General features: G+C 46.3%; 2 protein-coding genes across 4 annotated transcripts; both read right to left on the bottom strand.

Moving 5' to 3' along the window:
* Positions 1-12,222: 12,222 nt before the first annotated feature.
* LOC117850577 (vacuolar cation/proton exchanger 1b) lies at positions 12,223-16,559 on the bottom strand. 2 transcript variants are annotated; one of them, XM_034732435.1, is made up of 12 exons: positions 16,155-16,559; positions 14,790-14,857; positions 14,669-14,697; positions 14,388-14,584; positions 14,067-14,288; positions 13,826-13,957; positions 13,601-13,717; positions 13,464-13,517; positions 13,264-13,380; positions 12,865-12,955; positions 12,698-12,771; positions 12,223-12,638 (listed from the first exon to the last, which is right to left on the bottom strand). In XM_034732435.1, the coding sequence occupies exons 1-11, from the start codon at positions 16,542-16,544 to the stop codon at positions 12,716-12,718; spliced, it is 1,473 nt and encodes a 490-aa protein (XP_034588326.1). In that variant the 5' UTR covers positions 16,545-16,559; the 3' UTR covers positions 12,223-12,638; positions 12,698-12,715. The 2 variants fall into 2 exon arrangements, with proteins under 2 accessions (XP_034588326.1, XP_034588325.1); XM_034732434.1 differs by having other exon boundaries at positions 12,223-12,771.
* A 2,044-nt stretch (positions 16,560-18,603) lies between these two features.
* Positions 18,604-24,336, bottom strand: LOC117849424 (uncharacterized). Of its 2 annotated transcripts, XM_034730965.2 has the most exons (12): positions 23,535-24,336; positions 23,212-23,380; positions 22,722-22,858; positions 22,397-22,598; positions 22,035-22,273; positions 21,816-21,927; positions 21,529-21,670; positions 21,295-21,437; positions 21,022-21,191; positions 20,509-20,928; positions 20,372-20,427; positions 18,604-20,265 (listed from the first exon to the last, which is right to left on the bottom strand). In XM_034730965.2, exons 1-12 carry the CDS (start codon positions 23,766-23,768, stop codon positions 18,813-18,815), a joined length of 3,477 nt encoding a protein of 1,158 aa, XP_034586856.1. In that variant the 5' UTR covers positions 23,769-24,336; the 3' UTR covers positions 18,604-18,812. The 2 variants fall into 2 exon arrangements, with proteins under 2 accessions (XP_034586856.1, XP_034586857.1); XM_034730966.2 differs by lacking the exon at positions 23,535-24,336 and having other exon boundaries at positions 23,207-23,353.
* Between the last annotated feature and the right edge of the window lie 267 nt (positions 24,337-24,603).

Raw genomic sequence — 24,603 nt, 5'->3', positions numbered from 1 at the left:
CCCTGGTGGTCTAGTAGTGATAGATCATCACACAATAAATGGGAAGATCAGATTTAAAAGTTTTTTCTTTGTCTTGAAACCATGCATTGATGGGTTCATTAGTGGTTGTAGTCTATACTTAGCAGTAGATAGCACTTTCCTGACAGGCAAGTTTAAGGAGCAGTTAGCTAGTGCTTCAGCTGTTGATGATCACAATTGGTTATTTCCTATTTGCTTCGGAGTTTTTGATTCTGAAATAAATGATAATTGGAAATGGTTCATGGAGAGAGTTAGAGAGGCCATAGGATCACCAAGGGGTTTAACTATATGCACTGATGCTGGCCAAGCAGTGATGGTAGGGGTAGGTGATGTGTTCCCAGAGGCAGAACATAGGGAATGTATGTTTCACTTGTGTCCAATTATAAGAAAAAGTTTCATGGCAAGGTTTTTGATGACCACCTTTGGGCAGCAGCATACTCATGGAACCTATATTTGTTTGAGAAACATTGAGCTACAATGGAGACAGCAAAGCCAAGTGCTATTAATTACCTTAGGAAGTGGCACACTAGGATGTGGACGCGGAGTCCGTTCTCAACCATTTCCAAGGTTGATTATGTAACCAACAACTTGGCTAAGTGCTTTAACAATTGGATTAAGCACCACAAGTCCTTGAACTTGGATGACTTAATGGCCATATTAAGGCAAATGCTTATGATCAAGTGGAACCAAAGGAGAAAAATAGCAATGAAGTTAGATGGCTTGATTCTGCCCCCACATAATTAAGAAGCTGAATGAGTGGAGAATTAAACTTGGAGGTGCTTGAATGCTCAGAAGAAGTTGCTGAAGTTACAACATTGAGGGGTACTGGCTTTAGGTTTGTAGTCAACTTGCAAGATAAGACATGTTCATGTAGATAGTGGCAAGTTTCTAGCATTCCTTGCAAACATGCAGTAGCATTTATCACCTCACTTCACAATGCTCCTCTAGAGAAGTATATAGACATGTATTACTCTATTGATAAATTTAGAACAACATATAGGCACTTAATCCCTGCTATGACTGACAAACCAGTGGCCTAAATCTACACATGGATTTTTTGTGCATCCACCTCTATTGAAAGCAACTACTGGTAGGCCAATAAATGAGAGGTATAAAGGTTGTAGTGAGAATAAGAGGGAAAAAGGCCAGCACCAGTGCCCTATTTGTACATGCTATGGGCATCACTGGCACAACTGCAAGAGAGGTAATCCAGAGGATATTGCTACTACGATGGTTGTGGGGTACTATACATGCTAACTACTTTATTGCTCATTGCATTTTCCTTTTGGCATGAAAATTTTTTATTTTATTATATAAAGGATGAGATCAATTCGGATATGAAAGAATGAAAAGGTGCTTTCGTTCTTGTGGAATAAGAAGTATAGATTCTAACTACTTTATTCTTTATCATGTAGAGAACCACCTAAGAAGAAGGCAAAGAAAACCAAAACAGCGGAGTCATCTATTGTGCCTTTGGAGGATGAAGAACCAGTTTCTATGTCTTTTCTACCAAGGTTAGCTCATGAGTTTGACACTTTTTTTCACAAGAACCAGCAGGTTTTGAAGCGCTTTACTTTTGCCATGTTAGCCAAAATTTGAAGACTACCATGAAGAGTAAGGATAACCAAACCAATTCTAGTAATGGAGCATAAAAAGCGAGGAGATTACATCTAAGAAAAAGGGAAAAAAGAGCAACTCTAGTCCTGGAGCATTAAAAAGGTAATACACAGATCTGAAATTTTCATTCTATTTTGTTGTCTCTTGTTCCAATCTTTATTTGTTCTATATCTACTACTTCCTGCCATACACAGGTCAATATCAGATTCAAATGAATCTGCACCTACCGCTACTCCAGTCAAGAGAAAGACCAAAAGGAGAAAGGAGCCTACTAAAAAGAAAACACCCATTCCTACAGTGCCACTTGACATCCCTACAATGGACACAAGAAGCAAAAGGATGGATCCTGCTAGCCCTGCAATCAGCACAAGGAGCAAAAGAAGGCTCAGCCTGTGATCCTCATGTATCTGTTACAATTTGGAACTTGAATGTATCTGTGAACATCTGTGAGCTTGCATGTTTGAACATCCGTGATCCTCATGTTTGAACCTTTTAATCTATGTATCTGTGAACCTCTGTGAACTTGCATATTTGAACCTTTTGCTCATGATGTATGTGCCATAAATCTGTTGTCCTAATCATGTTGTTACAATTAACTTTGTGTATGTGTTATCATCATGCTATTGCATTTTGGCAAAATGTTGAAAAAATGTGTTATCATCATGCTATATTATGTGTTATCATCATGTTGTATAAATGTTGAAAAAAATATTGTATAAATGTGTTATCATCATGCTGTATAAATGTTATAAATAAATGTTGAAAAAAATGATGCAGAGGCACCACGCATGCATGCCATCCGGACAGGCCAATGCAGTGTGCATACGCTGCTGACCGACAAGCCAGTGCAACATGCCATCCGGACCCTCTGATGAGTGATGAGGGGTAAGAGAGTCTTTTCAACTAGCACTTAACGTTGTTAACTAACAGAATGGACTGCAGTGTCATATTAGGGATGAAAGTTGAAGTGAGTGTCAAATAAGGAAGGAAGAAATTTTCAGAGCCAATAAAGGAACGGGTCATTTTCCTGATGTCAAATAGGAAATTATCTCTTTGATGTATCATTCCATTACCAGCATTGCACGCCGCTTAAACCTTATATATCTCTAATATATTTTGGCTCTGTGAACTCTGCTCGCCACCATTCTTTCCATATATATCTATTCAATTTGGCTCTGACATATCGTAGGTGCTGCGAGCTGCCACGCTAATCAGCCTTTGATGTATCGTTGCATTGCTGACAGCACACACCGCTCGTTTCTGTTTTGAAAATTTGATCTTTCTGTAAACCTTTATTTGCTCAATATATTAATCAGTAGGGGGGCTCCCTCCTGTTTAAAAAAAATGATGGAGGCAAGGGGTAGGCAGGGCCAAGGCCCCTTTTAATAAGAAAAAAATAGAGAAAATTTGAGTTTCTAGCTCCACTCTTAACTATTGTAACTTCTACCCAAACTTTAATTGCTTTGCGAGAGAGCTATGCATCAATCCAAAAGGGAATTGACTGTTTTCCCCAGTCACGGCTCAACGTTGTATTTGTTAGCTTGGTTCCATTAGCCTCCCCTTACGAAAAAATCGAATTCCTGGCTTCACCCCCTGACCTTATATGGATTCTTTTTGGATTGATGCATCAATCCGGCCAAAAGGAATTGGATTATCTTTTTTCCTCCCTGCTAGAGTCACGACCAAAAGAAAAAATATTGTTTTGTTTATTTAGATAATGGATAGAGTTCCGGCTTCAGCCTTCTTAAAGAGAAGCATCAGTCCAACATTATTACAAGTAGTAGCATACTGCTACACCCACACATAGAGTTTTATGCAACTGACTCAAAACCAAATTCTCAAACTAACGGGCCATCCATTTGACCGAAGAAACATAGCGCTGCCATCTCCAATGACCGGCATGCTGAAATGAATAGTTCCTATCACTATCACTTCGCTGCAACTTGGCCCAAAGTCATAGCCAGTATGTTCCCCATGATAGTACCTACAAAAAAGTTTTTGGTCTACATTTGTCAAAAACCACCTCATTCTTGGTTAACCATACCGCCCAACAAAAAGCTGTGGTCCCGTCAGTAAATATAGATTTAGCTTATGCCCCCCTGTTTAGCCCATTGAGAGACCATATCACTCATACTTGTTGGTGGAGAAATACCAAATACTATATGTACAACACGCCATAGAAACTTGGCATAATGACAACTAAAGAAGAGATGGTCAATATATTCACAGGAACTACAAAAACTACAGTATTTGTCTCCATTCCAATTTCTTCTAGCAAGGTTATCTTTAGTGGTAATCTCATTTGTCAGATTTCCTGTGTGACTCTAACTCCAGTACTGATGAGATGTTTATACATAGAATGCACCGAAAACGACACATTTTTATGAAGGACCAAATGAAAACATCTCTCCCTTCAGTTAGGTTGACATCCACAATTCCACCCACTAGGCTATGCCATTCTAATAGCTTATCTCCCGCTAATGATCTCTTGAAAGATATATTGAGTGGTGTTGCATTGAAGACCTCAGCCACAATAGCGTGTTTTTTTCGTACTATATTGTACAAGTTTGGATACTGGGATTTAACGTCCTATTTCCAAACCATGTATCTTCCTAAAATTTAGTTTGAACTTCTGATTGCACTTTGAATCTCCCCAATTTAAGAAAGTCCTCTTTCACTCCCATCAAACCCATCCAAAATTGTGAATCCCCAAGTGTCTTATAAACCTAGCTTAATGGTTTATTCCTAAGGTATTTATTCCTTAGTAATTCTTGCCACATTCCATCCTCATGGCAGAGTTTAAAAAGCCACTTACTCAGTAGGCATTTGTTTTGTATATCTAGGTTCATGATTCCCAAACCTCCCTGGTTATTCGGTTGGCACAATATCTCCCATTTTGCTATGCGACCCGAAATGTTCAATTTTTTCAAGGATTCCCCCTAGAATCTCAAAAAATGAAAGCATGAACATCGGTAAGCTGGATAGAACAGAGTTAACCAGCACTAGTCTCCCCTTAACTGATAGCATTTTTTCTTTCCATCCACTTAATCTTTTTTTCAATTCTATCTTCAATTTCCCTCCAATTCTATCTTCAATTTCCCTCCAGCCCTTATTACACAATTTCTATAATGAATTGGTATACCCAGAAATCTAAAAGGGTAGGAGCCTAATTTACAACCAAACAAAAGAGAGTATGCAGACTCATGCTCTCTTGCTTGTCCAAAGCAGAAGATTTCGCTCTTGTGAAAGTTTATTTTAAGACCGGATAACTATTCAAACATGCATAATAACATCTTCATATTCTTTTCTTATTCAATATTGTGGTCCATAAAAATTACAGTGTCATATGCATATTGCAAAATTGAGAGATCATCTTCTACTAAATGTGGTACCACCCTTTTACTTGTCCTTCAGTTTTGGCCCTCGCAATGATGATTGTTAACATGTCTACCACTATATTAAATAGTATGGGAGATAGCGGGTCACTTTGTCTAAGGCTCTTTTTTTTGTCTGAATTAACGAACCCATCTGGTCATTAACTTTGATCCCAACATTTCCACCTTTAGTAAATGCTTTAATCCAGTTACACCAAGTCGATGAAAACCGTTTCATTCTTAGAGTTTTTTTGTAGAAATTCCCATTTCACCTTATCATAGGCTTTCTCAAAATCAATTTTAAATACAATTCCATTTTGTTTCTTTGTATGCAACTCATGTAACGTTTCATGTAAAATAACAGCCCCCTCCATGATATTTCTCCCCGGCAAGAAGGCTGTCTGTGAAGATCTAATGATTCTTTGGGCTACTATTGATGGCAGTTAGGGCACCACTTTGTGAACCGCAAGTGCACAGATCAGTTGTAGCTTTTCCCTTAGAGTATTGCCCCAAGGTTTATCAATCCGTCGAACAAGTGAAATGTTAGCTCTCACTTTATACTAATTTTACTAACGAGATCAAGCAATATGGGTTGTGTAGAGAGACAAACCAATCTAAACTAAACAAAGGAACAAGAAGTAAAGGGTGATACAAAATAGATAACAGAGAAGGATATGCGTTTCCGTCCCTAGGATCTAGGTTCAAATGAATATGCATCTACTACACAAATAGATGCTGCCTTCACTAGCTATCATAGAGATTATGTGCTCGCTCGGCTCTTTCCTCCTGCATATTGTCACTACATAGGGATACTCAGCAACTCCGCTCACACATCTCTAACAAAGCATCCGCAGAGTTAAGCTAATCACCACGATTACCACAAACTCTACTAAGAATATGGGCTGATCAGAACACATATGAATGAAGCATTGCAATGGCATAGACCATGAAGAATTGATAGGCATAAAGTACGTGTAACAGTTACATATCAAGGATCCAAACAATTCTAGGGTAGAACAGAGGCTTTACCCCATCATCTTACAGAGATTGACGCAAAAAGGGGTGAAGGAGACTCTGGAGGACGTAGTCACCGAAGATGGTGGCGAGGGGGTGTAGGAACACCCTAGGTTGATCGGCCTAGGGCTCCTCAGGCTGGTCGGCCTGAGGGATTCCTTGTGCCTCCTGACTCCCATCGGTGTTGGTCGTCGTAGTGATCTGATCTAATATGTGTTTTTCATCTTGTGGCGGCGACGACTAGGTCTAAACTCGTCGGGATTCTCCTCCTTGTTGGATGTCTTGGTATTTATAGTTGGCGGCATCGGTTGTGGTGCCTTCAAAGCCAAATATCTGGAAAATAACCCTAGGGATGTCACAGGCTTCCTCCTGGTGAAAGGGCATGACGATTGGGGCCAGAAACAAGTCAGGCCGATCGGCCTGGACCCCTTTGGGCCGATTGGTCTGCCCTGTTTTCGCCTCCAATGCCCAAACGCTTCATATGAAAGTTGTAGATCTCGTCAAGCTATGCAATTTTCCCTATAAATTCACCCCAATTGAAGTTCGGATGAAGAAGATATGACTCGTGCAAGTTTCAGCTCTTCCTGCTGGCCTGCAGTTCAATGTTCATGTTTGGGCTTTCCAGTATCCAAAGTCTAGGCCCAAATTCAACTCGTAGAAAAATCCTTCATTTATGTCGTATTTCATGTGATTTTGCAATATGATCCAAAACACAACACATGCGAATATGGGGTTATTTCAGGTACCAAGTGGCAAGTTAGTATAAGAATATGCTTAGAAACACTAGTTAAATGGTATTAAAAGTGTGTCAATAACAAGCATCAACAGCTATTTTAGTAAATCGGTTTGTGGCTACCTTACTGAAAATTTTAAAGCTAACATTCAATAGACAAATTGGTCTGTACTGCTAAATTTGTGTAGCTTCACTGCTCTTTGGTAGTAGAATAATTGTCCCGAAATTTAAGCTATGTAGAGGTAACGAGCCCTTATGAAATTCCTCAAATAGAGCCATCAAGTAATCCTTTATTATATTCCAGAAGACTTGATAAAACTCATAGGAAACCCATCAGGTCCTGGCACTTTATTTTGTTCCATCTGAAACACTGCCTCTTTTACTTCAGCCTCTATAAATCTTTCAATTAGTAATGCATTTTCCGCCTCAATAACTTGGGGAATATCACTTACAAGTGAACATGTGGTTTGTTTATGGAGGGCCAAAAAGTTTCTTATAAAATTTTGTGATATACTTTTTAAGCTTTTCGTCCACACATATCCTTTCCCCATCATGTTCGAGTTGGTAAATACGCATTTTTTTGTGTTTCCCGTTCGCCACTAATTGGAAGTATCTTGTGTTTGCATCACCTTCCAATAAATTCTTAACTTTAGCCCTTTAATATTAAAGTTCCTCCTCTCAGCAATTCGGCTAGCCTCTCATTAAGAACATGTTTCAAGTTTACCTCATTTTGGTCTAGTTGACTATGCTCCGCTTTTCTATCTAACTCATCCAACTTGTTCAACAATTGTTTCTTTTCCTTTTTGTATGCACCACTAGTATTTTTAGCCCATCCCCTTAAATATTGTCTCAGCTTTCTAATCTTTGCCTGCCATTTTTGGAGTGGGGTATGTCCCTCATGAACGCTTTGCCAAACATCACTAACCATATCAAAGAATCCATCACGTATCAACCAGACAAGCTCAAATTTGAAACTAGGTGGACTATTTTGCGTAGATGGATCTCCTGTGTTTAAGAACAAAGGAGTATGGTCTGATATTTCGCGCATTAATGCTTGCACTGTGGTAAGCGGAAAGGTAGACTCCCAATCAGTGCATACTAGGATTCTATCTAATTTCTCATAAGTAGGATTTTGTAGATTATTTGCCCATGTAAATTGGCGACCTGATAAGGTGAGTTCTCTGTAATTGAATGCATCTATGATAGCGTTAAATAGGAACGGCCATCTATCATTATAGTTGTTATTATTTTTTTCATGTGGTCCTCTAATTATATTGAAGTCACCACCTAATAAAATAGGTAAGGTTTCCTTTGTGCACATCTGGAGTAGTTCAGTGAGAAAAGCTTCTTTAAATTCTTGCTGTGTAGCCCCATAAACTGGGACTAAATTCCATTTAAAACCACTCTCTTTATTTCTAACTTTAAATCTGACAAAAAATTCCCCTTCTTCTACCTCACCAATGTCAAAGGTCAAAAGATTAACCCCTACTAGCATGCCACCAGATCTGCCAATGGGAGGTTTAACATGCCATAAGAATTCTTTCCCAGCGCAAATGTTCTTAAGAAAATAATCTGAAAAGTTACTCCTCCCCGTCTCTGATAGGGCAATAAAATCTAGACCTTTTTCTTTGCTAAGATCATTCAGGAACTTATGTTTCTTGTGATCCCCTAGGCCATTAAAATTCCAAAAGACACCTTTCATGATAACAGAAGAGACACAAGACCTAAACTGATTTCCTGCCTCAACTAGGCTTGGTTTTTTATTTTTTTTCTTTTTTGTAGAGCTTAGATGTTTAAACCTTGGTGAGGCCGCTAGATTAAGATCACAGTCCTCATCACTAGTGCCCTCGATTAAATCACCACATAGATTATTTAATGCGAGGAGATCAAGCTCTTCTTCATTCTCAGATAGTAAGCCAAAGGAATTACATATTCCTAAGTTAAGCACTATGGGATCTTGTAACCTGTCTGATTCTAAAGACTTCAAAAAAATTAACAGAACTACTCGCATCCTCCCTATCTGAACCCAAGCAGACCCCTACACTCGAGATATTTTTTATGATAAAATCATTATGAAATGAATTAAAAGAAATATTTGCAAGGTCAGTACCTTTTGTCTGGGGCTCTTCTAGATTTTTCCTTGCTTTAAGCTTTTCTGCCCTTTCCAGTGAATCTTGATCATTGGCTGATACGTTCCTCTTGCTGGTACAAGAGGGTGTAATGTTCACATTGGCATTGACATGCAACGGCTCCAACTGAGCTGCATTACCCGCTTCCTTGTCAACCAAGGTCGGCATAGGTGTGGCTGTCCATGCATTACTGCCATCAGTACTAGGACTAAGCACGACCACTGGTTTCTGTTTGCCTTGGTTTTGATCAGAGTTGTCAGTGCTAGGTGAAAGCATTTCGTCATTGTTGTCCTTTCCAGACCCCAAAGCTGCCATGCTACCTTTCTGATCCTTGTTGTTTTCATCATTTTGGTTGCCCTTTTCAGTTTCACCATCATTGTTACCTCCATTTTCAGGATCTATGTCCATATCAATAGGTACTGGGTTGTTAGCCATACCATCTGTTTCAACTCTAAACTGTAGCTCATATACATATTCCCCTGTTACCACCTCCACCAAGTCTGGGATAAGGTCAGGGTTGAGTAGTGCTACGCGTAATCTCGCGACCCCATGTTGTTTTGTAAATCTCATGTCCACCATCTTAGTCACTCCCAAAATGGAGCCAATTGCCCAGATGATAGGAACCTCATCTCTCAATTCCTGGGATAAACCTCGGAATTGCACCCAGCACTTTGGAATCTCATACTTGTATATATCTGATTCTTTTTTGTCATGTACTTCCATCTTTGCTTTCACACTACCCCACAACACCATTCGTGTAAGCTCAGCACGCGATGGAAATGTGGTTGTGAATGCATCTGCACCTTTCTCCTCTAAAACCCAGTTGCTGCTACCTGGAAGAAGTCTTTCAAGTTCCACTGCAATGTTATTTGCAGTCATCGAGCCCTCAATGACCTTCACCACGGCAGCTTTCGATTCGGGTTGTGCTTTCAGTTTGCCATTGTACGGAATGTGATAAAAACCCAGACCATCTACAGCATATCCACACAAACTAGCCGTTTGCTTTGCCACCTTTGCTTGCGGACAGGCCTTTGTGACATGTGTATCCGTAACACATAAGGCGCAGCTAATTTGAGTGGTGCATTGAGTATTAATATGCCCCTTGGTTAGGCATCGGTAACAGTAGGGTTTATTTTTACCTCCAGTTCTAGCAGCCCCTTGGGCCGATGATTCACTTTCTCGTTGCACGTCCTTGCCTTTGCTACCACCATCGATCCTTGCCATCAGCCGCTTCTGTTGATGCCATATCAGCTCCAGCGCCTGTTGTCGGGTGTGCAACAGGAGCATCAGTTTCCATCTTATCGACGAAACCGTCCCCCCATTGTGCTCACCACGGCCTCTTCCTCCATGGCCGCCTCTACTCTGCTCACGATCAGGATTATAGCCTCCCCGGCCAGAACCCCTCCCGTGGTGCAAGGAGTCGTAGGTGCCATGGTAGCCATCACCATTGCCATAGAATCTCTGGTAACCGGCGCCGCCATTCTGATGGTGGCCGTAGCCATCATTGCCGTAGTTGTAGCCACCGCGACCACGGCTCCCTCCATGACGGCCACGACCACCATGATGCCAGGCCCGATAAGGACTTGATCTTGGCCCACAGTAGCCCGGGACGGTCCAGACCGATATGAATTCGTAATTGCTGGTAATTGCGATCCCGATTTTAATTTGCCGCCTGAAACTTCTCGTCGCTGCTGGTTTCGACGCATTTTGAACCGGCCAACCGCCCACCCTTGCCGGAGCTCGCCGGCGATAGGCAAAACGAAACTGGACCCTGTACATCACCTCGCCGCTCGGCCTCTTCCTTGCCGGACGGGGTACAATGAAGCGAATTGCCACTGCCCAGTTTCATCGAACGACAGGTTGCTGAGTCGATGCTAAGGCACCCCCCACAATTTTTGGACGAGTTTGCTTCTTGCGTTGGATGAGAGCAGTAATTATCCTGTTCGCCAATGGTTCTGAAGGTTGTTTCTTGTCGCAAGTAGAACCGGAACATACCTTGGTATGGTAGAAGATAATTCATGTTCTGCTTGTTGAAGATAATCCTTTTTTCCCAGTTAAGCGCCAAGCTCTATGTCTCTGATTGGTTCCATAAAAATTGTTTTATTACATCAAGCTTGGAAACTTTCGACTAATACACTACCGAATAATACACACGCGAAACGGAAAAGACAATGGAAAAGAGAAGACATTGCATGCATGTGAAGGAGTGGCTCGGGTCCAATTCATACATGGTGGGTTGCACTGTGTGCTCTTTTTGTTAATGCTAATCAAAGGTAGGTCGCTTCAATACACAGTTTGTGCAGCACCGGACGAGAATGATTGTTCCTGAATCGTGAGTCCGTGATGGCTACGGCCAATCCAAAACAGCACCGGATCGACGAACTACCTGTCTAGCTAGGTGACGACACGTGGACACAGGAGAGTAGAGACCGAGCATGGCAAATGAGACAAGCTAGGTTGCTTTATGCTTTGGTTTGCTTAGTGGGGAAGATACAAAGATTAGAGAGCACGGGCAGTGTGGTGTGCGCTGCCATGGATGCCGACCCTTCACCAGCCAGTCACCACCCACACAGCATCTCCTTATTATGGCTTTCCACCCCTCCTAGATCCCAAGCTAGATATAGTGTATGTTTATAGAAAATCCAAACGATCTACAATTTGAAACGAAGAGAGCGGTAGCTCTTTTATTTTAACTTGCACCATCCATATCAAAAGCGGCCACTTATTATGTGCCACTCGAGTTGGCAGCTCACTCTGACCGAGCAAGCTAGTACGTGCAGCCTACGCCTTTTACACGCGCACGTTTGACAATTTCACGCCGAGGCACCAGGTCAGATACTCAGATGTACTCCACTGCACACATCATTCTTCCAACAATACTTCCCACCATACTTTGACAATATCATATGTCCAGCAACAACTAGTATCCGGTAGGCTTTCTAGAAGCCAAGGCCGTCGCTATTGACCGGTGCCATGCCCTACAAGGAGTCAGGGACGAACACAAACGTGTGCTGTGAGACTTGGAATCCCAAAACAGGTTTCAAAAATTCAGTCGTCCATAGAACAAGGTTAGGTGGGCCGGGCAGCAACCGTTGAAAGCCCAGGTAGGTGCAAAGGGCCCAGCAGCAGTCAGTCAGCAGAGTCCGAACAATGCAAGACTTCATATTTTCAGCAGTCAGCCACTGACTCTTCTTATCCTTCTCGTGTTCATCATACGAGTCAATGCGACGTCATGCTGTACGTCGCCCACCTAAAAAACGCAGCAGCATCCATTTCACCCGCGTTACAACTGGTTGATGGCTACCCTTACGAGTTACGGTAAAGTGCACACTCAATGTCACCTCAGAAGTTCAGAACACAGTTCTGCACATCCAAATTAAACTGCATGTTCCTCTTCAGATAGCATTACATACATGCCACTTCTTTTTCACGGACAACTTACTTGGTACACCCAGTTTTGTTTGCTTGCCTCTCAGCTCAAGTCCTAATAACAAGTTAATTAATTCAAAGAACGACACCTTGCCTTGGTTGGAACAACAGCAATAATTTACACTTGACTCTACAACATATCTCGACTTCAGCTATAATATATGTACCGAATGATTTGCTTAACTGCTTTTGCGATGTCCTGCTTCTTTTTTCTGCATAGCCCAGCTGCATGAAAAGCAGCATCTTTCTTTCATACCCATGTAGTAAGTAGCCTACTTCAGTCAGACTTAACACCCAGGCCCTCCTCCAGTGCTCCATGCAAAACTGCATATGAAGGCCACACCATTAACTCCGAAACAACTCAATGGGAAATGCAGTCCAACCTGTCAGCTCAGGCACCCCTAAATCCTCCATGTTTTGCTTCCTATGCCCAGATCCACACCGTCGTTGCCGCCACCTATCATCGCAATATGTTATCAGATTATTTGATGAACATCAAGCAGTTATGCATTATGGTTGAAATTGCTGAGACTAGAAGTGCACTGCATACTTCCACGCTGCCTCAAAACAAAAAAGCATATGCCGATGACGATGTAGCAAAACAGAAGCAGCAGCCCCTTCAGATAATGCGATGATCCATCCTGCAAAACACATAAAGATATTGCTTTTCAGTGCTGCTACTACAATATCGACAGTAGTACTATAGCCACTCAACAAAGAATGGCTTGATTCTTGGAGGAAAAAAAATCATTGTGTCCCTAAAAAGAGGACTACAGCATAACCATACCAACTACTGATCATGGCTCATGAATGTTCTGCTTAAAGGAATTTCGCCGTGCACCTTTTTTATTTTTTTTCAGGATAACTAGATAAGAAGTACATATAACTAACCACTCATGATCCATGCTATCACGGTCTGGATATGTGCAAATAAGGAAAGAAACATTACCTGGAGGGTAAAGGTGGTCACTAATATAGCAAGAAACAAACAACCAGTCTCAAGCAAGTTGAAATCAAGATCCATTGGGACTCCCATGATCCAAGCCACAAGGACACTCAATGGTACCTAGCACATTTCGATTCCACGATTCAAGATTAGTGCAAAAAGCACATGGAACTATGTCAAGATATTTAGTTAATAATACCCACCACAAACATGGAAATCTGTGTGGCAGAACCCAAAGATACTCCGAGGGTGATGTCCTGTTACAATCAATAATTTTCTATTAGTTGGGTTACTATCTAAACATTCCAACAAGTGTGCAAGAGTTCCTGAAGTTCTGTACCAGCTTGTTCTTAAAAGCAAATATGACTGCACCAGCATGCTCTGCCGCATTACCAACTATTGGGATCAAGATGATGCTAATGAAACTCACAGATAGTTCCCATGATTTTGATGCCGCCTGTTGATACCACTCTCAGTCAGCAAATCGCTAGCTGTACTATAACTTAAAGCAGTATATCTATGCTGGTTGAAGATGGCAATACAGACATGGGATTGTACTGCATACCTCAATTGTGCTCACAACAAATTCTGACAATACCGCTGTCATCAGAGTCATGACTCCGAGCCAAATTATTGCACTAGAAAATCCCAGGACCGCCTCATCTTGGGAGACCGAATCATCACCATCATCTTCGACCTATTCATTTGGTCCGACCACGTATTCTTATTAGAGTTCATTTGGTCCAAGTGGTGTAATGTTAGCAACCCCTGCTGGTTACTAATTAGCAACAGTTTACAGTACACACCTCTTGGGGCTCAAAGAGTTGGCGATGGGTCTTCAGTTGGAAGAAAAGGTAGGCTACATAGGCCAGGAGCATGACAACACTGCATGCTCGGGACAGCTCCAATCCTGCATCCCAAGAGACCATCATATGCTCCCCGGAACTCACAGAATACCTCAGCATCAGTGGCAGAGAGTGGCATAGTGCACCAAGAATCAGAAGTCCTGTGCTGACATCTGCTTGCATCTGTACAGAACAAAATCAGATGCTCCTTTAGTGAGACACCAGAGTTTTTTCATTTTTTCAAGGACAGCCTAATAGGTGGAATATAGCTGAGTTGGTTACTCTGTCATAAGGCTGCTCTTTTCCAAGGTTAGCCAGGCCACCGAAGAAAAGGGAAGTTCCGAGGACAAGCAACAAGTTGGACAAGATGGAGCCGAGCAGGGAGCATTTCACCACCAGTACCTTGCCTTCATACAGGGCAAAGATTGCGATGATGACCTCTGTTACATTTCCAAATGTTGCATTCAATAGTCCACCCACTGCAAAAGAATCAGATAGATTAAACTAACTGTAACGGTTGTGGGCTGGACAACAGGATCAAGTTTGCTAACAATTGTTTTTACCAGTAGGTCCCGTGTAAAATGCAACCTGCCTGCAACACATTAACAGATAACAGAAAGATGTTTATCAAAACACAGGTTACACAGACAGAAAGCGATATGATAGTGAACAAAAGACACTTACTCCGTCAGAAAGCTTAGTCGCTCAGCAAGAGGAATTAGACCAATTAAGCTAAGGACAAATATCCACTCCTGTTAAATTTCAAGAAAAAACATATGTTTAGAGAAGGGGAAAGTCATAATCATATATTGGCTGCAAAAGAATTACTTCCTTCAGCTTCAGTTTCGATGGAATCCACTCTGAGGTGTAACCCTAGAGTTTCCTTTTCATATTAAAATTAAAAACATAATGGCGGACTGGCAATGGAACAAAAGAAGCAAAGCCCCGTGTGCAACAAGCATTTGCTGATAAGCAAGATCTTGTTTGTATGTCATGTGTTTGGAAGAGGACAAACAAGAACATTGCCAGCATGCAAGCTAGTTCACATGTCGAACAGGACCATGGTACAAGATAAGAAAGAACCTCCACCCCCTCCCAAAATTCTACTTTAGCTGGAGGAGATATATATCGCCGTTGAGCCTAGTGACAGTCTAAATCTGCTGCGCTGGAGCTGAAAGGTGAAGCCCACCTATTATGCTGTCAACATCTTACATGGTCAATGGGGAAGTAACTAGTGGCCACTTATTAGTGAACTCAAATTAAAAGAGGGCCAAAGGAGAACATTGCACAATAGAGGAAGAGTAAGCAGGTCGTTAGATGTGTGCGGGACGTGGGTAAAGCATGCATGTGATTGGCTGATTAGTTTAACTGGTGCTATTTGATTCCATGATTCCATCTGTGTGAGATTGAATATAATTTGACAGAAACAGGCTAGCCCACATGGTCACATGTAAATACTTAGTGCAAACCTAATCATCACCAGAACGTCCTGCTCTCTTCACGCGTCGTGTTGTTGTGTTTTCTTTGACCCGGATGGCTAGTTTATGACTTTATGCAACAAAACGCTGGGCTTTCAGTTTTTATTTTTTGTTACTGTTGAGGACAAGGTCTTATGTTTCTGAGAAGCGGCAGGCAGAGATTTGTCGTAAAGGGAGAATTGAGATGCAGAGCTAGCGGCCAATGAAGGCGGCACATGAAGTGATGCAATCTTATCTGTTGAGCCTGGCTGGCTCGCGTGATCAAAATGCATTTTTATTCGTATCGCGCTGTGTCTCTGTCTACGCTCTTTGATTGAGGGCGAGGTCATGGATGGAAGAACATGGGGGTAAATTGAGCAATTAGTCCTCTCAGTTTGTCGAAATTGAAAGGAGGAGCGAGAGATGGAAGAAACAAATGCAATGCCTGGAGAGGAATGGAAGACAGCAGAGTACAGCTTGCCAGGCCGAATTGGACCTCTCATTTGGTTGAAATTGAAGGAAGGAGCGCGAAATCGAAGCAAAAAAAGGAAAATGCAGTTACAGGAGGAGGATGGAGAGAGCAAAAACTTGCCTGGCCGAAGTGGAAGAAGCGCGCGGCGAGCGCGAGGATGACGGCGGGAAAGAGGAGGACGAGCTTGGTGGCGAGCAGGACCTGCTGGAGGTTGTCGAGCAGCCGGCGGAGCGACGCGCAGGGGACCTTGCGGAGGAGGGCGAGATCGGACTTCTTGCGGAGCGAGGAGGAGGACATGTTGTGGGCGGTGCGGCCGAGGCTGCGCGCGGCCAGCTCCTTGGCGCCGGGCTCGAGGAGCCCCGCGGCGGCGGCGGCGGAGTCCATTCCGACGCGCCACCTGTGCTCCTCCCGGCCGACGGCCCAGTAAGGCAGCGGCGGGCCGAGCGCGTTGGTGGAGGCGCTGTAGGTGGTGGTGATGGTGGTGGTGGTGTGTGCGGCTGCCGCAGGCATCGGGGTTCGCGGGGAGGGTATCCCTTGGCTTTGCTAGCTCGCTTGCCTCACTGACGGTGGGCCTCCCTCGTCAGTCAGTCAGCCAGTGAGGTCTTCGCCGCTCGATGTGATGTGAATACGTGATCTCCTCCTTCCTCCACCGACCAGTTGACCACCGCAGCCGCAACTTCTTGCACAGATCCCATCGGCGGCGGCGTTCCGTTAAGATCCGATCCAGTTGATCGAGCGAGCGAGAAGAATGAACTCACGTTCGGGAAGTTTGGATACCACTGGCTAAACTTTGCACCTGTCACATCGGATGTTTGATATTAATTAGGACTATTAAACATAGTCTAATTATAAAAATAATTGCACACAAGCCTAATTAATCCATAATTTGACAATGTGGTGCTACAGTAACCGTTTGCTAATGATAAATAATTAATTTTGTAATTAGCTTATATTATAATCTAAAGTTTATCCATAATTTGACAATGTGGTGCTACCGTAACTTTTTACTAATGATGAATAATTAATTTTGTAATTAGTTTATATTATAATCTAGTTTAGCGTCTTGAATCGCCGCCGCCTGCTCTATTCGTGCCGCCAAGGCCCAGTAGCCTTCGTCCCTTTGCGTTCTCGTTGCCACGGCCCCGCGTCAAACTGTGTGTTGAACAAATGAAGCCCGCCAGCAGCCAATGGAGTCTTTGTGCTGTTAGGATCGGGATCAGGTCCTGTTTGCATGCACCGGCTGTCTAAATTTATCTGGTACGGATCTAAATAGGACCAAACTAAATTTAGCTAGTTAAAGATTTCTTTTTAGGTCGTGAGGCAAATTCAACATGTTGGTTCAGTATCCCCTTAAGGCTATGCAGTGGTTCAGCATCCCCTCAAGGCTATGCAGTGATTGTTGCCAGCATTTTTCTTTCTTTATTTTCCTCAAAATAGTTAAAAAAAGAAAAAAAAAAAGGTGGCGGTGGTGGTGGTGGTGTGGATTTGGGTGACGGCATTCTGTCGTAGCTACTAGCTGGTGATACTACGGAGGTGTTACGTCGTTTCGCGGTGGTCTTGAGAAGAGTAGCGGCAGAGTGATAGCATTGTGCAACACATGTTGATGTTCCAATCCAACGTATCTTAAGTTGAGTCGAGTGGCATGATGTGCGGTGCGGCACGTGTTAATGTCCCTATCCAACCAGTTGTTATTGTTGTTAAGTTGAGCATAGTTTAAGTGGTGCGATAGCGTTGTGTGGCTGTGTTGATGTCCAATCCAACCAGCCAGTGGTGATGTTTGTTGTTTTGCCCAATCTGAGCCCTTCTTCTTTTTAATATAATCGGCAGCCTACCTGGTTTGCTAAAAAAAGATTCCTTTAGCTCGTTGAACCCATCTGAACGCAGCTAAAGTGATAAAAAGATCAAACTGCCCTTCCACCTTCCTTGGAAAAAGTATTTAAAACGGAAGTGAGGGATAGGATAGACAAATATCTTTTCACCTATCATTTAGCTAGTGGGTCGGAACACCTCTAATTATTTAGTTGGATGGATCCAAACAGATCTTAGAATCATTTTCCCCCTAATAATATAAAAAAATTGTCAAGAAGATCAAACAATCCCCACTTAATTAAGAGGATGCAAGTCTCGAAACCAAATTGGCTAATAACAAAGAACGCACTCCAGTCGCCACTTGCCTAACAGCATCAGGGTCACATTTGTTTATACAAAAAATATATTTGTATACAAGATTTGTATTACATATCGAAGCCTAGAATATTTAATCTAATTAACTTTTTACAAATTTGAACGGACTTATTAACATTATTTCCAATGCACTTCATCAACTTAAATAAATTTTTATGTTCATAGTATCGGGATAGCGTCATCAAGGACAGAAACGAGCATGAAGGACAAAAGGCATGCCCCTGTGTGTGTGAGCATTCGGAGAATCGGAGACGTTGGCCAACGAGTTTGTAGCGTCCTTGCCGGCCGGCAACAACTAATGGCACAGTGCATAGTGCATACTGAGAAGTGAGGACTGAGGTAAAGCACTTCCTCACAACTCACAAGCTTCACTTCAAATATCTAATGAGCGAGCCAATCTAAGCTAATTCATTGTTTCGTCGCAGAGCAAAAATTTAATCACCATCTACACCATCTTTTCCTCCTAAAAGATCGACTAACCAGTCGAATTCACAAGACGCTATAACACAGAGAACAGAACATTCATGTTGAATCAGAGGCTTTTCATTCATTTCCCGCGCTCGCCTGCCCTGCAACAATGGAGGGCATATAGGCTCACCTGTTGGAGAAGATGGCTTCCAGGTCGTTGTAGAGGCCCCTCGACTTGGCCTTCCACTCCCCACTCCTCGACTTGGTGCCACTGGTGGACGCCTCCTCCTCCCCACCGGTGGTGGCGGCGGCGCCGCCCTCCTTGCTGAAGCTCGCCTTGGCCATCTCCCGCAGCTGCCGAAGCCACCACCGCTCGTTCGAGGATCCCCTGGAACCCTCGCTCTCGCCCCTGGCCCCCTCTCCGGGGGTCGACGTCGACACGCTCTCCCCGGCTCCGCCACCGTCCGGCGGCGGCGTGTCCTGCGGGTGGTTCACCGCCACCCGGTCGCCGAGCACCGACGACGGCAGCACCAGCAGCAGCAGCCCCAGGCTCGCCGTCTTGGCGCCGTCCAGGAGCGAGCTCCGGTCCGCGCTCAGGAGCCGCACCTGCCGGAGCAGCGCGGCCCACTCGTTGCACGCCTGCGCCGCAAACCCCAGCGCGAAGGCGCCCAGCATCGCCAGCCCCACGCCGCGCGCCTCGCCGTCGGGCAGCCACCCGCCGTCTGCGCCGCTCCTGCTCTGGTCGATGAGCCCCAGGCACGCCGCGAAGACGAGCACCTCGCCGGCCACCGACAGGATCTCCACCAGCTGCACCCGCTTCCTGATGAAGGGCTTCTTGAGCACCATGAAGAAGAGCTGGAACGCCGCGATCGCGACGACCGCCACGGCGTGCGCGCGCGACGGCCGCCCCGACGACGCGTGCGCGCCGGCCACGATGCCCACCGCCACGCGCTTCACCGACTCCAGCAGCGTGAAGTAGATGCGGAGCACGCCGAACACCTTCTGGATCACGGGCGCCTCCGCGTCCTCGTCCTCGTCCTCCGACGCCATGATCCGCCCCCCTCCTCCTCCGCCTCCCGCGCCACCACCGGCGCGCTTCCCGCCGCCGCCGCCGCCGCCGCCGATCTGCGTCAGCATGGACTTAGGCGGGCCCCGCAGGTCTTCGAAGAGCGGGCCGAGCTTGACCAGCCAGGCGGCGCGGCGCGGGTCCTTCCACGTCCACTGGCCGCGCTTGCCGGGGCCCAGCGTGCGGCGGACGAGCTCCTGGTACCAGTGGTACTCCTGCCCCTCCCGGTGCACCTCCTTGTACTGCAGCAGCCTGCCCATGGTGATGCCCAGCGACAGGAACAGCAGCAGGCCCACAAGAAGCGCCGTCAGCAAGCCGGTCAGCGCGATCCCCGCCGCCAGGCGCCCCGCGGTGCCGCCCCTGATCACCGCCGCCGCCGCCTGGGCGATGCACGGCGCGGCGAGGACGGCCACCATGATCTCCAGCCTAGGGAGCACCAGCGCCCCGTGGCCGTGCCGCCCCTCCCTGCCCCGGTACCTCAGCTTGAAGTAGAGGAGGGTGAGGAGGTGCAGCAGGATGAGGCCACCCCCGATCACGCCCAGCCAGAACATGTTCCTGCCAAAGTACTTCCACCTGCATACGCATATGTTTACAAACACAGAATTGCAAGGAATGCTTAGTTTCTTGATATGTCCTTGATCCATCGTTGCACAAAGAAAAGCCTCAATGCAATTCTTACCCGTCCAAATCTTGCAGCTTCATGATAATCTGTGCTTCAGGCTTCATGTCCGGGTTCTGCAACGTTTTCCTTTATTCAGCCTCCATCAGAACTTACAAGTGATCGAAGTGGTAGAACCACCAGAATAACCAACCAACCTCAAAGAAGGACCGGTACTCCATTGCAGTCAGCGGCGTCCCATCCAACGGGATTTGCATTGGCATCACCGGCGTTGCGTCTCCCGGAGTTTGCATCGGCATTATCGGGCTCCCATCTCCCGGGAGTTCCGTTGGTAATACCGGATCCGATGGGATTTGCGTTGGCATCACCGTCTGACCTTGTGCTCGGGGATAGGAGATGTTAGCAGCCCCTACGGCGCTCCTGTCGAGCAGCTCCGAGAATGCAATGGCAGGCATTGTGGAGTAGCCCAGGAATGGATCTGCACCTGGGCCCTCCCATGGAAGGCGCATGTATGGGATGCTCCATTCTATCCCCTTTGCAAACTCGTAGTACTCAATTGGCAGATTAACTGACAGCCATCTCGACAGAGCAAAGATTTGGATGTGGCATGCCATTCTCTGAAATTCAAAACATCAGATGGTCCATCAGCATACTGCTAGCTGTGGTCTGCTTTGTGAACCATGAAAAGCCCGTATTGACGGCAAACGTACCAACAGATTTCTTGATGGCTCCGAGATCATATAGGAGCAGGGTCTTGGGATAGCTCCTGAAGCGAGGAGCGACGATGTCGAGACGGTGAGGAGCGTGGCAACAACAGCAGTTGCCACGAAGATGATAGTGGTGATGGCCGCAATCGATGACGATGACGCGGGCACAGAATCTGAAGATACATGGTACCAATTGTGCCGGCCAATGAGTCTGTAAGTCAAGATTAACTGTTGCACATCTCATAATTAACTACGAAGCGGGGAAAATGTTCATACAGTGCCTCACTTCAAGACGGTCTGATGCTAGGCTGGGGTTTCCAGCCACGTCCTGGGCTGCATTTTCAGCGACCTGGACGGACACCAGCTTGTCGACCGCCTGCACCCGAAGCGCGTACATGCTCTTACTGGCTTCATGAAAGCTGAAAGCAAAACGAACCATGAGACATTGATCTTCAAGGCGAAAAAGGGAAGTCATTTATTTAAGATTGTATTGGGTTTATCTTATCTTGCCTCAGTACATTGCCCCCAGAAACCTGCACTGATGAGGAGCTGAAGTTGAACATAGGCTCTGCAAACTTTACCAAAACCTGGATGTCGCGAGAACTAGTCCTCCAAGTTGATGTGCAGAGTTTAACCGAAGGTCTGTGTGTATCTAACGACGACACCAAGCAGGGAAAAAAAGGTGGTAAATGTAACCATGGGTCCAAAATCTTATCCCACATTTTGCAGCTAGGCAGCATCTGAAAATACATACAAGTAGCTGTGCAGTATACTGAACCGAACGGATAGTGGCTAACCATAAAGAAATGTGAATGGCTCCGCTGAACTAACCGGAGTCCCTTGCCTGCTGATTATAGAACTCGCATCGAGGGCAAGAGTCACAATCGCGGTGTCCGATATCTTGTTCACCTAGATACATAACGAATAGGGTAATTTCCTTTAACCAGGCATCAGTCGAAAAATATATACGGACGAAATGAAGCAGCAGCTGTAACTGATGAAGAATCTGAACTTACAACATAGCCAAACCGGCGATTCCCCAGGGTGCTTCTTTTGGTCGGCGTCAGTATGGCACCAGTTGCCGTGAGTGCAGTCAGAATTTCTTGAGACGAATTGAGCACCGGCTGAGCGAAGGAGAGGTACACCCTCAGGTCCTTCTCATCGTTGGTGGCTTGGACCAGCCTCGTGACGCCCTGTATCTGCAGCATCTTTTCGGGGACGGTGGCGGTGATGTTCATGGAGTCATCCCTTCGATCTGAAACGTTCCGACGAGTGGCCGGAGAAGGAGAGGATGCCATCAGAGCAGAGCCCTTACAACTCTCGGCAGGCCTAGCGTAGCGTTAGCAAGCATGGCAGCAATGGATCCTCGTCGGCGTACCGAAATGCAGAGTGAAGGTGGAGTTGGCCGTCCTGGTGAAGGGGTGGCCGGCGGCGTCCGTGCAGAAGCCCCTGCCCATGAGGAGGATGATCCGGCCGTACTGGGCCTCCGGCGAGATGGCGACGGCGACGGAGTAGAGCAGGCCGGGGCGGAGCTCCTGGAGGGTGGACGGCTCCACGCGGCCGGGGCCGTACACGACGAGCTGCAGGCGCGAGCAGGGAACAATGCACGTGCGGTTAGTTTCAGGAGGAATCTAAGCAGATGATCTGATCACCATTGACCAATCAATGCGAGTGTTTTTGGCAGGATCGGAGGGGCAGGGTACATTGCAGTAGGTGTCGTTGCAGACGAATCCGCCATTGCCGGGGCAGGGCTCGGTGAAGGAGACGAGCGCCGACACGTTGGGCGCGCTCGTGAACGCCGCCGACCCCGCCGAGACGGACGCCGTCGGGGGGACAGTGTCTGCACGGGGCAGGTACACATCGGGTCATGCATGTGCACAGCCATTCCCTTGAAGCATCTTTTTTTTTAAAAAAAAATCTTTCATAGAAGTACTTATTACTAGCATGACGTACAGGTAAAAACTCTGTCTAGTACGGGGTGATCAAGGACATGTCTGAACAAGAACTGAAAGTACTGGTGGTGGTAGTTTGCATATGCTTCAGAGTTCAAATGCAAGCATGTACAGTAAGCAGTAAATGAGTAAATGACGTAAAGTTTTGAGTAAAGCAAGGAAGAGATAGCAGGCAGCAGCGGGAATGTAATTGAGGCCTAGTATTTCAGTTGACAGTGGGGAGGGGAGGCTGTTACTTAACCAACATCCCATGCGTAGGTGGCGCAGGTCGGGCTCTGCCCTCCTCCTCGGGTCGCGCACACCGCCAAGGTGTGGTTCCCGTCGTCGAGCCCTGCATAGCTCACCGTCTCCGTCCCGTTGCCGCCGCCGTTCCCAGACCCGCCGCAGGCCGACGCCGTCCCGCCGTCCAGCTGCGTACATGCCATGCCAACCACAAGCATCCTTATTAGCACTCGATCTTCCCGGCCCACCGGAGATTAAGATGCATTATCGGCTAATTAATTGCTCTTTTCGACTCCTCCCGAGACCATAAACAGTGAGGTCGACAAGACCCCAATGACTAACCAGGCAGGTGACGGTGCAGTCGCCGCACGGCCCGCCGCCGCCGCCGCCGGTGGTGGTCAGCGCGACGCGGAAGGCGAAGGCGGCGGACGGCGACCTGGAGACGCGGGGCGGGGCGGCGGAGAAGCCGACGGCGACATCGGCGGCGCCGGAGCAGAGCGGCGGCGCCACGGCAAGGACGAGCGCGACAATGGCGGGCAGAAGCAGCGCAATGGCGCCCCAGCTCTTCCACACCATCTGTCCTCCCCCTTTTCTCGTTATGTACCGCCACCCAGCTGCTAGCTCAGTTGGAGCAGGGCTATCTAGGACTAGTGCTGGCGCTGCAGCAGGACGAGGAGAGCAGGCAGCGGCACAGTGCGAGGTAGCTCTGGCAGCACTCAGCAGCAGCTAGCTAGTGAATGCGTTGGCAGGGAGGACGCAGACCCCCCGGGGCCGGGCAGGGAAGTGAATGCGATGCCGCCGAGCCGTGCGTGCGCACCATGTGTGCTTGCTTCCCCGAGGAACCGGAGCAGTGAGCGAGCAATGGAGGTCCAGGAGGCAGGTACAGGTAGGTAGGCTCAGGTGAAAGGTTAAACGACGCCGCGGCAGTGAGTGTACGTGAGGAAGAAGAAGATGTGGCAGGCGAAGGGAGAGAACAAGGGCGAAGTGGCGATGGCATGTGATGGGCTCGGGCTCGGCTGGCTGTGGTCTCGCCTTGCGCTGGGCCGGCCGGGGGGAGATGATGATGATCTATGAGGAGTAGAGCGGCCAAACTGTATCCCACTGGGAATTTTGGTGGTTTCTGCTATTCCTGTCTGGTGGTCCGGTGGCGCGCCCTCGTCCTCGTCTCCCCTTCCTTTCGTCATCCGCTCCCCTCTCTTGCAACCATCTATCTCCTCTCCCCATCGCTGCTTTCACCATCACTGGTTGGTTACAGATCGACGGATAGGAGCAAGAGAACAATTCGAATGGATCTGCCTGTTCCCGGACAAATCTGCAGCGATGTGCGTGTATAATCGATCCAATCATGAATGATTGAGCTGTGGCAGCTGCTGTAACACATGCACATCCCAGCCTTGAAAATGTTACTAGC

This window comes from Setaria viridis, chromosome 3, assembly GCF_005286985.2.
Source record: "Setaria viridis chromosome 3, Setaria_viridis_v4.0, whole genome shotgun sequence".
NCBI classification, from domain to species: Eukaryota; Viridiplantae; Streptophyta; class Magnoliopsida; order Poales; family Poaceae; genus Setaria; species Setaria viridis.
This window is presented reverse-complemented; position numbering and strand designations above follow the sequence as displayed.

Coding starts and splice junctions, on each gene's coding strand:
- LOC117850577 (XM_034732434.1), bottom strand. CDS start 16,544: ATGCCTGCGGCAGCCGCACACACCACCACCACCATCACCACCACCTAC. Junction 13,958..14,066: donor AACTCTTTGAGCCCCAAGAG/GTGTGTACTGTA, acceptor CCAAATGAATAG/GTCGAAGATGATGGTGATGA. Junction 13,518..13,600: donor TTGCTTTTAAGAACAAGCTG/GTACAGAACTTC, acceptor TGATTGTAACAG/GACATCACCCTCGGAGTATC.
- LOC117849424 (XM_034730965.2), bottom strand. CDS start 23,768: ATGGTGTGGAAGAGCTGGGGCGCCATTGCGCTGCTTCTGCCCGCCATT. Junction 22,274..22,396: donor CACCTTCACTCTGCATTTCG/GTACGCCGACGA, acceptor GGAACGTTTCAG/ATCGAAGGGATGACTCCATG. Junction 21,438..21,528: donor TCTGGGGGCAATGTACTGAG/GCAAGATAAGAT, acceptor TTTTGCTTTCAG/CTTTCATGAAGCCAGTAAGA.